We start from the raw sequence: 12037 nt of genomic DNA, 5'->3' as shown, positions 1-12037 counted from the left end.
CAAAGATAATTCGTAAAAATCCAAATAACTTCACAGATCTTCATTGTAAAGGGTTTAAACACTGTTTCCCATGCTTGTTCAATGAACCATAAACAATTAATGAACATGCACCTGTGGAACGGTCGTTAAGACACTAACAGCTTACAGACGGTAGGCAATTAAGGTCACAGTTATGAAAACTTAGGACACTAAAGAGGCCTTTCTACTGACTCTGAAAAACACCAAAAGAAAGATGCCCAGGCTCCCTGCTCATCTGTGTGAACATGCCTTAGGCATGCTGCAAGGAGGCATGAGGACTGCAGATGTGGCCAGGGCAATAAATTGCAATGTCCGTACTGTGAGACGCCTGAGACAGCGCTACAGGGAGACAGGATGGACAGCTGATCATCCTCACAGTGGCAGACCACGTGTAACAACACCTGCACAGGATCGGTACATCCGAACATCACACCTGCGGGTCAGGTAGAGGATGGCAACAACAACTGCCCGAGTTACACCAGGAATGCACAATTTATCTTATTTTTTTTTGTTCTTTTTTTTGTCATTTAGCAGACGCTCTTATCCAGAGCGACTTACAGTTAGTGAGTGCATACATTATTTTTCATACCACCCGTGGGAATCGAACCCACAACCCTGGCGTTGCAAACGCCATGCTCTACCAACTGAGCTACATCCCTGCCAGCCATTCTCTCCCCTACCCTACCCTGGACGACGCTGGGCCAATTGTGTTCTGCCATGGCCAACGAAGAGCTCAGATCTCAATCCCATTGAGCACGTCTGGGACCTGTTGGATCGGAGGGTGAGAGCTAGGGCCATTCTCCCCAGAAATGTCCAGGAACTTGCAGGTGCCTTGGTGGAAGAGTGGTGTAACATCTCACAGCAAGAACTGGCAAATCTGGTGCAGTCCATGAGGAGGAGGTGCACTGCAGTACTTAATGCAGCTGGTGGCCACACCAGATACTGACTGTTACTTTTGATTTTGACCCCCCCTTTGTTCAGGGACACATTATTCAATTTATGTTAGTCACATGTCTGTGGAACTTGTTCAGTTTATGTCTCAGTTGTTGAATCTTGTTATGTTCATACAAATATTTACACGTTAAGTTTGCTGAAAATAAACGCAGTTGACAGTGAGAGGACGTTTCTTTGTTTGCTGAGTTTAGTATTTTACTGGGTGACTTTCACTTTTACTTGAGTAACTTTCTATTAAGGTATCTATACATTTACTCAAGTATGACAATTGGGTACTTTTTCCACCACTGTATATTATGACTACATTTTGTGACATTTTTGTTAGTTTTGGTGGTTGGCAGGTTTTTTTCCGTCTGTTTTAGCACACAAAATTGTTTCTTGAGGCAAACCGAAGTTCGTAGCCAAATTTTCCCCCCATTCGTCGGTGACTGGTCAACAGTAGGGATTCTTCAATGAAGAGTTTGTTGTCATTCAACAAGACAACTACTTTCCATGCAAATGTTTTCACTTGAGAAGTATTGCACCAAACATCTTAGTTAGATGTCAAATTGCATGACTAAGACCTCCTTGGCAAAAATGTCCAAATTAATGACAGATTTCTTCATTTATCTTAGATTGATTCAAACTATTTTGAGGAAGTGTTACTGGGTATGTTGTTGATATGGCATCTCAAGAGGGACAAACAACATTAATATTGCAGCTTTTTCTTGTTTTTCAAGCGAAGGTCTTTAGGGACTATGTGAGCACAGCCGTTCACTTCGCCTAGCCGAGTTCTACCAAGAGCAAACCGAACCTATGTATGCAGACACCTTAACGACGCAGAGTGGCTTCAGGTGCAGGGCGTCCAACTGCAGCCTAGCTTGCTGCAGCCTAATCTGCTGGTTGTGGTGTGTGGCTGACGCCCCAAACCGTGGCATTCCCCGGCCACACCATCGGGGGAGCCACACTAAGTTAACCAAACACAAAGCCACCTGATCTAAGCGTAACTATAAACCCCTAGTTTGCGTTTCATTATAAATGCATACATAAAATAAAAAAGTCTGAATAGCCTGGGCTGAACTGCTGACTAGTGATTCAAATACTATTATAAACTGGGTGGTTCGAGCCCTGAATGCTGATTGGCTGAAAGGTATTACAAAACATTTATTTTTACTGTTCTAATTAACTTTGTAACCAGTTTATATTAGCAATAAGGCACCTCAGGGTTTGTGGTATATGGCCAATATAACACAGTAAAGGGCTGTATCCATGCACACCGCGTTGCGTTGTGCGTAAGAACAGCCCTTAGCCGTGGTATATTGGCCATATACCACACCCCCTCTTGCCTTATTGCTTAAGTATAGTTAATTAATGCTAATGGAAGTTGAAGTTTGCCATACAAGTAGGTGTTACAGAGGACTTCAGTGCATCAGCTCATTGTTGTGGGTAATGTCTAGCTCTCTTATGAGAGATAGTTGTACAAACTTCTTTGTACAGATTTTAAGTCAAGGGCCACTCTACCCCACGGTCATATACCCACTACCACACCGTGTCGTGATAATGCAACATTTTATGTTTATGTTGTCTATCCTCTCTTTCTCTCTCACTAATTTATTTTGCCTGCCGTTCATTTTCATCTTACACATGTCCCCCTCTTTTCTCCTCTCACCTCCTCTTCTCCAGGTAAGAGTGGGATGGTGGTTCCCTTCTCTCTCCGGGGCCTCCTGCCCAACTCCACAGAGAAGTACTTCACCTACAATGGCTCCCTCACCACCCCACCCTGCACTGACACCGTGGAGTGGATCGTCTTCAAGAACACTGTGGCCATCTCTGACATGCAGGTGTGTGTGTGTGTGTGTGTGTGTGTGTGTGTGTGTGTGTGTGTGTGTGTGTGTGTGTGTGTGTGTCAATAAAAGTAGAGAGTATATGTGAAAATATTTTTTTGTCAGTACAGAAGAAGAGAAAGGGAGCGACAGAGAGAAGGAGAGTGCTGGGCGCCTCCACATCTCCCTATTCGTCCACTGTCAGTTGACAGTTGTCTTTTTAAAGTATGAATGGGTTGGGTGGGAGCTTAACATACGCTCCTTCAACTGTATTATTGTGGATACCCCCCACAATATATAGAAATTGATTGAAGGTAAATGTTAAATTCAAATCTCCCTACCATCATATTTAAACCAATATGACACCAATGTCGATGAAAATGTGCAAAATAACTTGATTGGAGGTACACAACACACTCCCCACCGAGAACCACATACCGGATTTGTAACATGGTCATTAGCAATTTAGTTTTCAGAGTATTTTCTGCGGCAACCTAGCTCAAATTCTAGACGTCAGATTAAAACGAGACTATAGCGTCCATAAAGTGACCATTGGATTTAAAACATTTTGGATTGAATAAGTTTGTAGGTGCAACAGTTTTAATATAAATGTATAATGTATCGCTCTCACGTGCACATTTCCATCCATGAAGAAACAACGATGTGCATTTCTGATAATGCTAACATATTTTTTCAGGCGAATATCAGAGTTCTATCAAATTGGGCCAGCAACTCGGTCGCTCAGAACTTAACAACACAAACAGCTCGCCGCCTGACCAGCCAGTCATAATAAGAAATGGTTGAGGACAAACCTAGGCTACTATAGATAGCTATATGTTGGTACTCAAGCTGAGGTTAATCAATAAATGCACACAGATAATTGTCCGACATGAACAATGGGTTGGTTGTTATTAGTGAGCTGAATGTGGTTTTGTTTCAATTAGCTAACGTTAGCTAGCTAGGTAGGTAGCCAGCAGCTGTCACGTTAGCTAACTAGCTAATGTAACATTATACCACAGATAGAATACCAGTCAGATTAGCTCTAACGTTGGCTAGCTAGCTAACCTGCAAGCGAGGAACGCTAGCTAGCTACATTTTGCCAAGGAACATTTTTTATGTAAGGCTGAAGTCATCTGTGTAAACAAACAAATAAGATAGCAAACGTCATTGCCTGCTATAGCCAGTTAGCTAGCCAACTAGCTAGCCAGTAACAACTCAATGTTGACAATTACTTATATCCCACATTCTTCCACAAAGCATAGCTAACTAGCTAGCTAAGTAAAGCTCATAGTCAACACCAAACTTTGGGAAACTGCCACGCAGCTAATTTATAATACATCATGCAATGGGCATGGCTCATCTAGCTTTAGCTACTCCATACAGTCAAATTGGCTTGCTTGCTAACGTTATGTGTGCAACCAGATTTCAGTATATAACATAACAACTGCTAGCGAGCTAGCCTCGACCAAGATCAGCCATGCCTCTCACAACACAAACTGTAGCCGATAAAATTGCCTGGTTAAGAACTAGCACACCAGACAGAGACTTTGCTTTTGGTCCATTCAAAGCAAAGCAATTTAACGTTAGCTTACGTTACAGACCTTACCTTATGCATTAATTCAGTAAGCTCCCTCCTCTCTCAATGCAATTTTCTTCTTGTCATTATAATCAAAATGTGCGTTGACTGATCAATACAGTGTCAAGTTACTTTTCAGTGTGTTCCCCAAAGTCCGAATTTGCCATCCACATAAGTAGCCACAAAATAGCCATGCGAGTCCACATGGTGCACTCAGTTTAAAACAACATCATTGCTTGCTAGTGCAACAGAACTTGTGCACAGTCAAAAGAAAATGCTACGTTTGCTAACTTGGTTAGAGCTAACTGTATAAATGAGACTGTTTTCAACACATCAACTGGTTTAGATTATTTATTTTTAACCAAGCAAGATAAATAAATGTTCAATCAGTACTGAGTGAATGAACAACAAAAACATTGTGCAACGAAAGCTTCCTGTCATCACCAGACTGTCCATTTAAATAGTGTCAGGTTGCCATGTTCATAACAAGGTTCATAGTGTAACAGTTAGCGTCTCCGCCTTGGGAACTGAAGGTTCTGGGTTCGCCTCTCGGAGGATACATTTTGACCATTCTCTTTAGTGTATAGGTTTGAAAGCCTTTGGGTTCGTTGAGTATCGTTGAGTGGCAATGGACAGGGAGTGTGGTGTGTGTACTACTGCGCGGGTCTTGCTACTACTACAGGGGAGAGAACGGTGGAGAGACCATCTCTCAAGGAATACATCGTTTCCCTCATCCGTCAGATGCACTTCATCCCTACGAATTGTGTGCATGTCCCTGTCACGGAGAAATGCGTACACCAGCTGATTGACGGAACGCCGGGCCTTTTCTATGCACTTGTTTAACTTCTGGTCCCACTGGAACATCCAGCTCCTCCGCTGCGCAATATTTGAGAGGACCACCGTTGTACTGGGAAACATTCGGATGATTTTAGGTGGATGACTAAGATGTCAAGGAGAGAAGTAGCACAGGCTATGCTGGCGCAGAACAATGAGCAGTTCGTGCCACCTAATGTGACAATCAATAAGGCAGAGACTGTGATGCTTCCCGACCGCCCTGGCACGCCTGTCCAACCAGTGGATCCACGAATGCCCAACAAGCCACACAGTCTTCATGCCGACGTCCATGTTGGTGAATGAGTACATGCCTGGAAGCCAGCGAAAAAGAAGGGTGCGAAATGTAGTATTTTTATTTTTATTTATTACGGATCCCCATTAGCGGCTGCCAAGGCAGCAGCTACTCTTCCTGGGGTCCAACCACAATTTACATACAATAAAACAATACATAACACAACACTTTATTACACAATACTCTACCATAACATATTTACAATACAAAATCAATAATACAGCAAAATAACAATATTAAAATGTGTGTGTGTAGTGTGCGTGTGTTAGCATGTGTTTGCGAATGCTGTGTGTGTCTCTTCACAGTCCGCGCTGTTCCATAAAGTGTAGTTTTATCTGTTTTTTAAAATCTGATTTTACTGCTTGACTGAGTTACATGATGTGGAATAGAGTTCCATGTAGTCATGGCTCTATGTAGTACTGTGTGTTTCCTGTAGTCTGTTTTGGACTTGGGGACTGTGAAGAGACCTCTGGTGGCATGTCTCGTGGGGAATGCATGGGTGTCCTAGTAGTAGTATAGATGTGGAATAAATAGAACTGCATTCCAATTGAAAAATGTAATATGCAGATTCCTTTCTTGCTCCCGTTTCAGGGAAGCTTTAAATGTACAATTTAGACTTTTGCAAGGACAATAAAGAAGTTTCTCGTTTTTCAATGCCAACATTCCCATTGAAGCACCAAGTCCAATCTGTTCTACCTTTTAGTATTTGTATGTGCTTGAGCGTAAGGCGGTATCTCTGCTCTGAGAAGATCTCCTGTCAGACTTTCACTCTCTACCTTTTTATCTCTGAGATAGGCTAATCTCCAACAACGATTTATAAAAGGATTAATCATCACCATACAAGAAAATCCAGTGCTACCACACATGATTCTACTACTCAGCAGTTCATCGAGAACATGAATAGTAGAATCAATTGTGTTAGAACTGGGCTTGAACAAAAAAGCCTGCATAAACCTGTAGCTTGTCAAGAGCAATTGTGGCCATCCCTGAATTGTATTTACAAAGTTGACTATATCTGCTTGTACATTTTACATTTAGTGATAACTCACTTTTGTTTACAGGTAATGTAGTACTAGGCCTTTCTTCAGTAAACTTGAAGGTACATTTTCATGTAAATAGTTAATGGGTAGGCTACATGTTGATTATTTGTGTATTTTCCAGGAGCTTGCTCGATTGTCTTGTTAAGAGAAATCGGGGGAAATGTTTCCAGTTTACCCATATTGGCTTAAATGGGTTTCTGGTCTTTCACTTCTGGATAATCAGCTGTTAATATTAAATAAATACTAACAACTACATTATTTCTGTTGCCATTTGTCATTATTGGGTACTTTTACTTACTTTTATTGCTCTGTTATTCTGTATTATAATGTTGTATAATAATGTTGCATAATCACCTTCCGGTGTAAAAACCATGGAAATTAACAACTAAAAAATATGTTTTAAGTGATAAGTAGGCATTGGTCTGAAGCCAAAAAAGAAAGGAAATTCACATGAGCACCACAATACCTATTCCACCCATGCTCTACAAAGGTTTTCCAGCACACATCTACAGTATGTTGGTACTGTACTTCAAACCTTGTGTAGGAAGGTTGTTTAGGATTCAAACATTCTCAAACAGCCTAATTCATACTCTTCAGAGAGATAATGGACTTTACAGTGTCCTGCTATTAAATGTATCTTTATTGGTGTATATATACACTACCAGTCAAAAGTTTGGACACACCTACTCATTCAAGGGTTTTTCATGTTTTTTTTGTTGTTTTTTTTACATTGTAGAATAATAGTCAAGACATCAAAACTATGAAATAACACATATGGAATCATGTAGTAACCAAAAAAGTGTTAAACAAATCAAAATAGATTTTATATTTGAGATTCTTCAAATAGCCACCATTTGCCTTGATGACAGCTTTGCACACAAAACTTTTGGTCCAATGAGGGGACTATGTACAAAAGGTGCTGTAATTTCTAAACGGTTCACCCGTTATGGATGAAAATACCCTGAAATTAAAGCTGACAGTCTGCCCTCAAATCCGAAGTGCTGGAGTAAAGAGCCCAAAAAACTAAACAAATGTCACTGTACCAATACTTTTGTAGCTCACTGTATATTCAAACAAGCTACATTGTCCTCATCAGCGTGGTTTTGATAGCTTTAATTAATAACCAGTCATAAATATTCATAAGTAGTGTATGTACTATTATTAAATTAGTATTTCAGCTATTACAAATGTTAAACGTTATTACTACTGTGTGTTTCTAAACAACACCAGAACACCAGAACATACCAGAGGTTGTTACAGAGGTTGTCTGAGGCCCAAATTGTTTTCAGTCACGGTTTTGGCCCCCGGTCACACTCACAGCCACTCTGGTTGGAATGCTGTGTGAGTCAGAGCACCAGAGCTATTTACAGTGCATTCGGAAAGTATTCAGACCCCTTTACTTTTTCCACATTTTGTTAAGTTACAGCCTTATTCTCAAATTGATTTTTTTTTTTTATCCCTCATCTATCTACACACAATACCCCATAATCACAAAGCAAAAATGGTTTTTAGAAATGTAAGCAAATAGAAAAATAAAAAAACACGGAAATATCACATTTACATAAGTATTCAGACCCTTTACTCAGTACTTTGTTGAAGTACCTTTGGCAGTGATTACAGCCTAGAGTCTTCTTGGGTATTAAGCTACAAGCTTGGCACACCTGTATTTGGGGAGTTTCTCCCATTCTACTCTGTAGATCCTCTCAAGCTCTGTCAGGTTGGATGGGGAGCGTTGCTGCACAGCTATTTTCAGGTCTCTCCAGAGATGTTCGATCAGGTTCAAGTCCAGGCTCTGGCTGGGCCACTCAAGGACATTCAGAGACTTGTCCCGAAGCCACTCCTACTTTGTCTTGGCTGTGTGCTTAGGGTCGTTGTGCTGTTGGAAGGTAAACCGTCGCCCCAATCTGAGGTCCTGAGCGCTCTGGAGCAGGTTTTCATCAAGGATCTCTCTGTACTTTGCTCCATTCATCTTTCCCTCGATCCTGACTAGTCTCCCAGTCCCTGCCGCTGAAAAACATCCCCACAGCATGATGCTGCCACCACCATGCTTCACCATTGGGATGGTGCCAGGTTTCCTCCAGACGTGACGCTTGGCATTCAGGCCAAAGAGTTCAATCTTGGTTTCATCAGACCAGAGAATCTTGTTTCTCTTGGTCTGAGAGTCCTTTAGATGCCTTTTGGCAAACTACAAGCAAGCTGTCATGTGCCTTTTACTGAGGAGTGGCTTCCGTCTGGCCACTCTACCATAAAGGCCTGATTGGTGGAGTGCTGCAGAGATGGTTGTCCTTCTGGAAGGTTCTCCCATCTCCACAGAGGAACAATTCCTTTGACTTAATGGCTTGGTTTTTGCTCTGACATGCACTGTCAACTGTGGGACCTTATATGGACTGGTGTGTGCCTTTCCAAATCATGTCCAATCAATTGAATTTACAGGTGGAGAAACATCTCAAGGAGGATCAATGGAAACAGGATGCACCTGAGCTCAATTTTGAGTCTCATAGCAAAGAGTCTGAACACTTATGTAAATAAGCTATTTCTGTTTTTAATTTTTAATAAATGTGCAAAAATTCGTTATGGGGTATTGTGTGTAGATTGATGAGTAAAGTTTTTTATTTAATACATTTTAGAATAAGGCTGTAACGTAACAAAATGTGGAAAAAGGGAAGGGGTGTGAATACTTTCCGAATGCACTCAGTGTTACACAATAAACTGTACAAGAGGTGTATATGACATGCATGTATGCTTGTGTGTAGCACATGTGTGTGTTAGGGTGTGTGAGGACTGAATACTGTTTGACCCGTAGACAGTTATTTAGGTCTATGTGAATAATGATAATAGTAATACGATGCTAAAGTGATGATGTCACAAACCCTAAAAAAAAAAGTAAACTAGCAAGTTTTGTAGACGACCATCATTTTCGATGATCTTTATGTGGCCTTTCCTTGTGTGGCCTTGTGCCCAAGGACACAATGTGAAATCACCATGCAATAACAAGCACTAATGTGTAATAATGTGTTTATGAACATGTTGGTTGTATTGTGTTGTAGCTGGAGATGTTCTGTGAGGTGATGACCATGTAGCAGACTATAGAACATTGTGACATGTTATAACTGTGTAATAATGTGTTTATGAATGTGTTGGTTCTATTGTGTTGTAGCTGGAGATGTTCTGTGAGGTGATGACCATGTAGCAGACTATAGAACATTGTGACATGTTATAACTGTGTAATAATGTGTTTATGAATGTGTTGGTTCTATTGTGTTGTAGCTGGAGATGTTCTGTGAGGTGATGACCATGTAGCAGACTATAGAACATTGTGACATGTTATAACTGTGTAATAATGTGTTTATGAATGTGTTGGTTCTATTGTGTTGTAGCTGGAGATGTTCTGTGAGGTGATGACCATGTAGCAGACTATAGAACATTGTGACATGTTATAACTGTGTAATAATGTGTTTATGAATGTGTTGGTTCTATTGTGTTGTAGCTGGAGATGTTCTGTGAGGTGATGACCATGCAGCAGGCAGGCTATGTGATGTTGATGGACTACCTGCAGAACAACTTCAGGGAGCAGCAGCATCAGTTCATGGGACAGGTCTTCTCCTCCTATACCGGCACAGAGGAGGTCCTCACTCCCAGTACGTACCTGTCTGTCTGTCAGAAGAGGTCCTCACTCCCAGTACATACCTGTCTGTCTGTCTGTCTGTCAGAGGAGGTCCTCACTCCCAGTACGTACCTGTCTGTCTGTCTGTCAGAGGAGGTCCTCACTCCCAGTACGTACCTGTCTGTCTGTCTGTCAGAGGAGGTCCTCACTCCCAGTACGTACCTGTCTGTCTGTCAGAGGAGGTCCTCACTCCCAGTACGTACCTGTCTGTCTGTCTCCATCCATACATCCCTTTGACATTTTTAACGTTTAACATTTTAGTAATTTAGCAGACGCTCTTATCCAGAGCGAGTTACAGTTAGTGCATTCATCTTAAGATAGCTAGGTGGGACAACCATGTATCACAGTCATAGTAAGTACATTTTTCCTCAATAAAGTAGCTATCAGCAAAGGCAGAGATAGTAAGAGGGAAAATAGTAAAGTAGATGGCCCTAGCTAGCAAAAAGACAGTACTAGAAAACAACAGATTAAGACAAAAATTACTCGTATCACTCCTGGAGATATCAGGAGTCCTCTAGCTATAGAATGAATCTCTTGTATTCACTCCTGGAGATATCAGGAGTCCTCTAGCCATAGAATGAACCTCTTGTATTCACTCCTGGAGATATCAGGAGTCCTCTAGCCATAGAATGAATCTCTTGTACTCACTCCTGGTTTTTGGTACTAACACCTGATTCAACTATTCATGGTCTTGATGATTCATTAGGTGATGAATAGATTCAGATATGTTAATGCTGGGCTGGAACAAAAGTCTGCTGTGAAGGTAGATGTAGGGCAGTTAGGCAAATATGTATTAAAGGGAGTCAGATGAACTTGTGGATACCATTTGTATGTCTCTGTGTCCAGTATGAAGGAAGTTAGAGGTAGTTTTGAGAGCCAATGCTAACTGCCGTTAGCGCAATGACTGGAAATCTATGGGTATCTGCTAGCATACCTACATTTTCATTGCAGCAGAGCATAGAATATTACATTCTGAGCAGAAAATAGCAACATGCCAATATCAAACATACAAAATATCTTTGACACAGGTGGCCTGTTAAAATTTCATAGGGGGATTTTGTTATATATGAGGCAAGCACTGGTAACCCAACTGTGAACCTGCCTGCCTGTCACCACTACCGGGCCCTATTTTGGGCATCCCTCACCCTACTAAAGAAGTGATTGCAGTAGTTTGGTGTGTGTTATCGACATAATCAGGTCTTTAACTAGCATGTGGATGCTGGAAGCCTGGCAGGCATTCAACATTCAGACAGCATGTTTGTGTGTACCTCCTTAATTATACCCAGACTCTCTTTCAGGGGGGGCTTTACAAGTAGGCCGTCATTGTAAATAAGAATTTGTTCTTAACTGACTTGCCTAGTTAAATAAATGTTAACCTCGTTGAAATATTTTTTTATTGAACACACACAAGAATGGTGTATAAGTACTTTGTAGAAAAGACAAATATGCCATTCTTATATACACATAAAAGAGCAGACAGATACAAAAAGACCCAGAGTTATAGGTCAAAAATAAATAATACAAAATAAGATATACAGAACCAGAACAGGTAAACAGAAAGAGGCAGATGTCACCCCCCCCCCCATATCCATCCCTCCATCAATCCCCCCTTCATCATCCATCAAGGCGACAGCACACAACCCTGCCTTGTCCCTCTATAAAGGTTAAATCGGGGTGACAATGATTGGTTAGTGAGTATTCTCACACAGGGGTTCCTATATAGAAACTGGATCCATTTTATGAACCCATCTCCAATATTACATTTCTGTAGGTCCTTAAATAGATAGGACCACTCAACTTGGTCAAATCAAATCACATTTTATTTGTCACATACACGTGTTTAGCAGATGTTATTGC

General features: G+C 41.1%; 1 protein-coding gene and 1 long non-coding RNA gene across 4 annotated transcripts in view; one reads left to right on the top strand and one right to left on the bottom strand.

Annotated features, from left to right (window-relative positions):
* LOC121540554 overlaps positions 1 to 5577 on the bottom strand; it is a 76099-nt gene extending 70522 nt beyond the window's left edge. Inside the window, exon 1 of the long non-coding RNA XR_005995507.2 lies at positions 4381 to 5577. This is a non-coding gene — a long non-coding RNA (uncharacterized LOC121540554). The remainder of the gene's footprint in view (positions 1 to 4380) is intronic.
* LOC121540552 (receptor-type tyrosine-protein phosphatase zeta-like) overlaps positions 1 to 12037 on the top strand; it is a 121761-nt gene that overhangs the window by 76443 nt on the left and 33281 nt on the right. For all 3 annotated transcript variants that reach the window (XM_041849518.2, XM_041849516.2, XM_041849515.2), the window contains exons 7-8: positions 2635 to 2792; positions 10004 to 10154. In XM_041849518.2, the coding sequence (XP_041705452.2) occupies positions 2635 to 2792; positions 10004 to 10154 (309 nt within the window). The remainder of the gene's footprint in view (positions 1 to 2634; positions 2793 to 10003; positions 10155 to 12037) is intronic.

The sequence above is a fragment of the Coregonus clupeaformis genome, chromosome 26, assembly GCF_020615455.1.
Source record: "Coregonus clupeaformis isolate EN_2021a chromosome 26, ASM2061545v1, whole genome shotgun sequence".
Classification (NCBI taxonomy): domain Eukaryota; kingdom Metazoa; phylum Chordata; class Actinopteri; order Salmoniformes; family Salmonidae; genus Coregonus; species Coregonus clupeaformis.
The sequence above is the reverse complement of the archived record's forward strand: the minus strand, read 5'-3'. Positions and strand labels throughout refer to the sequence as shown.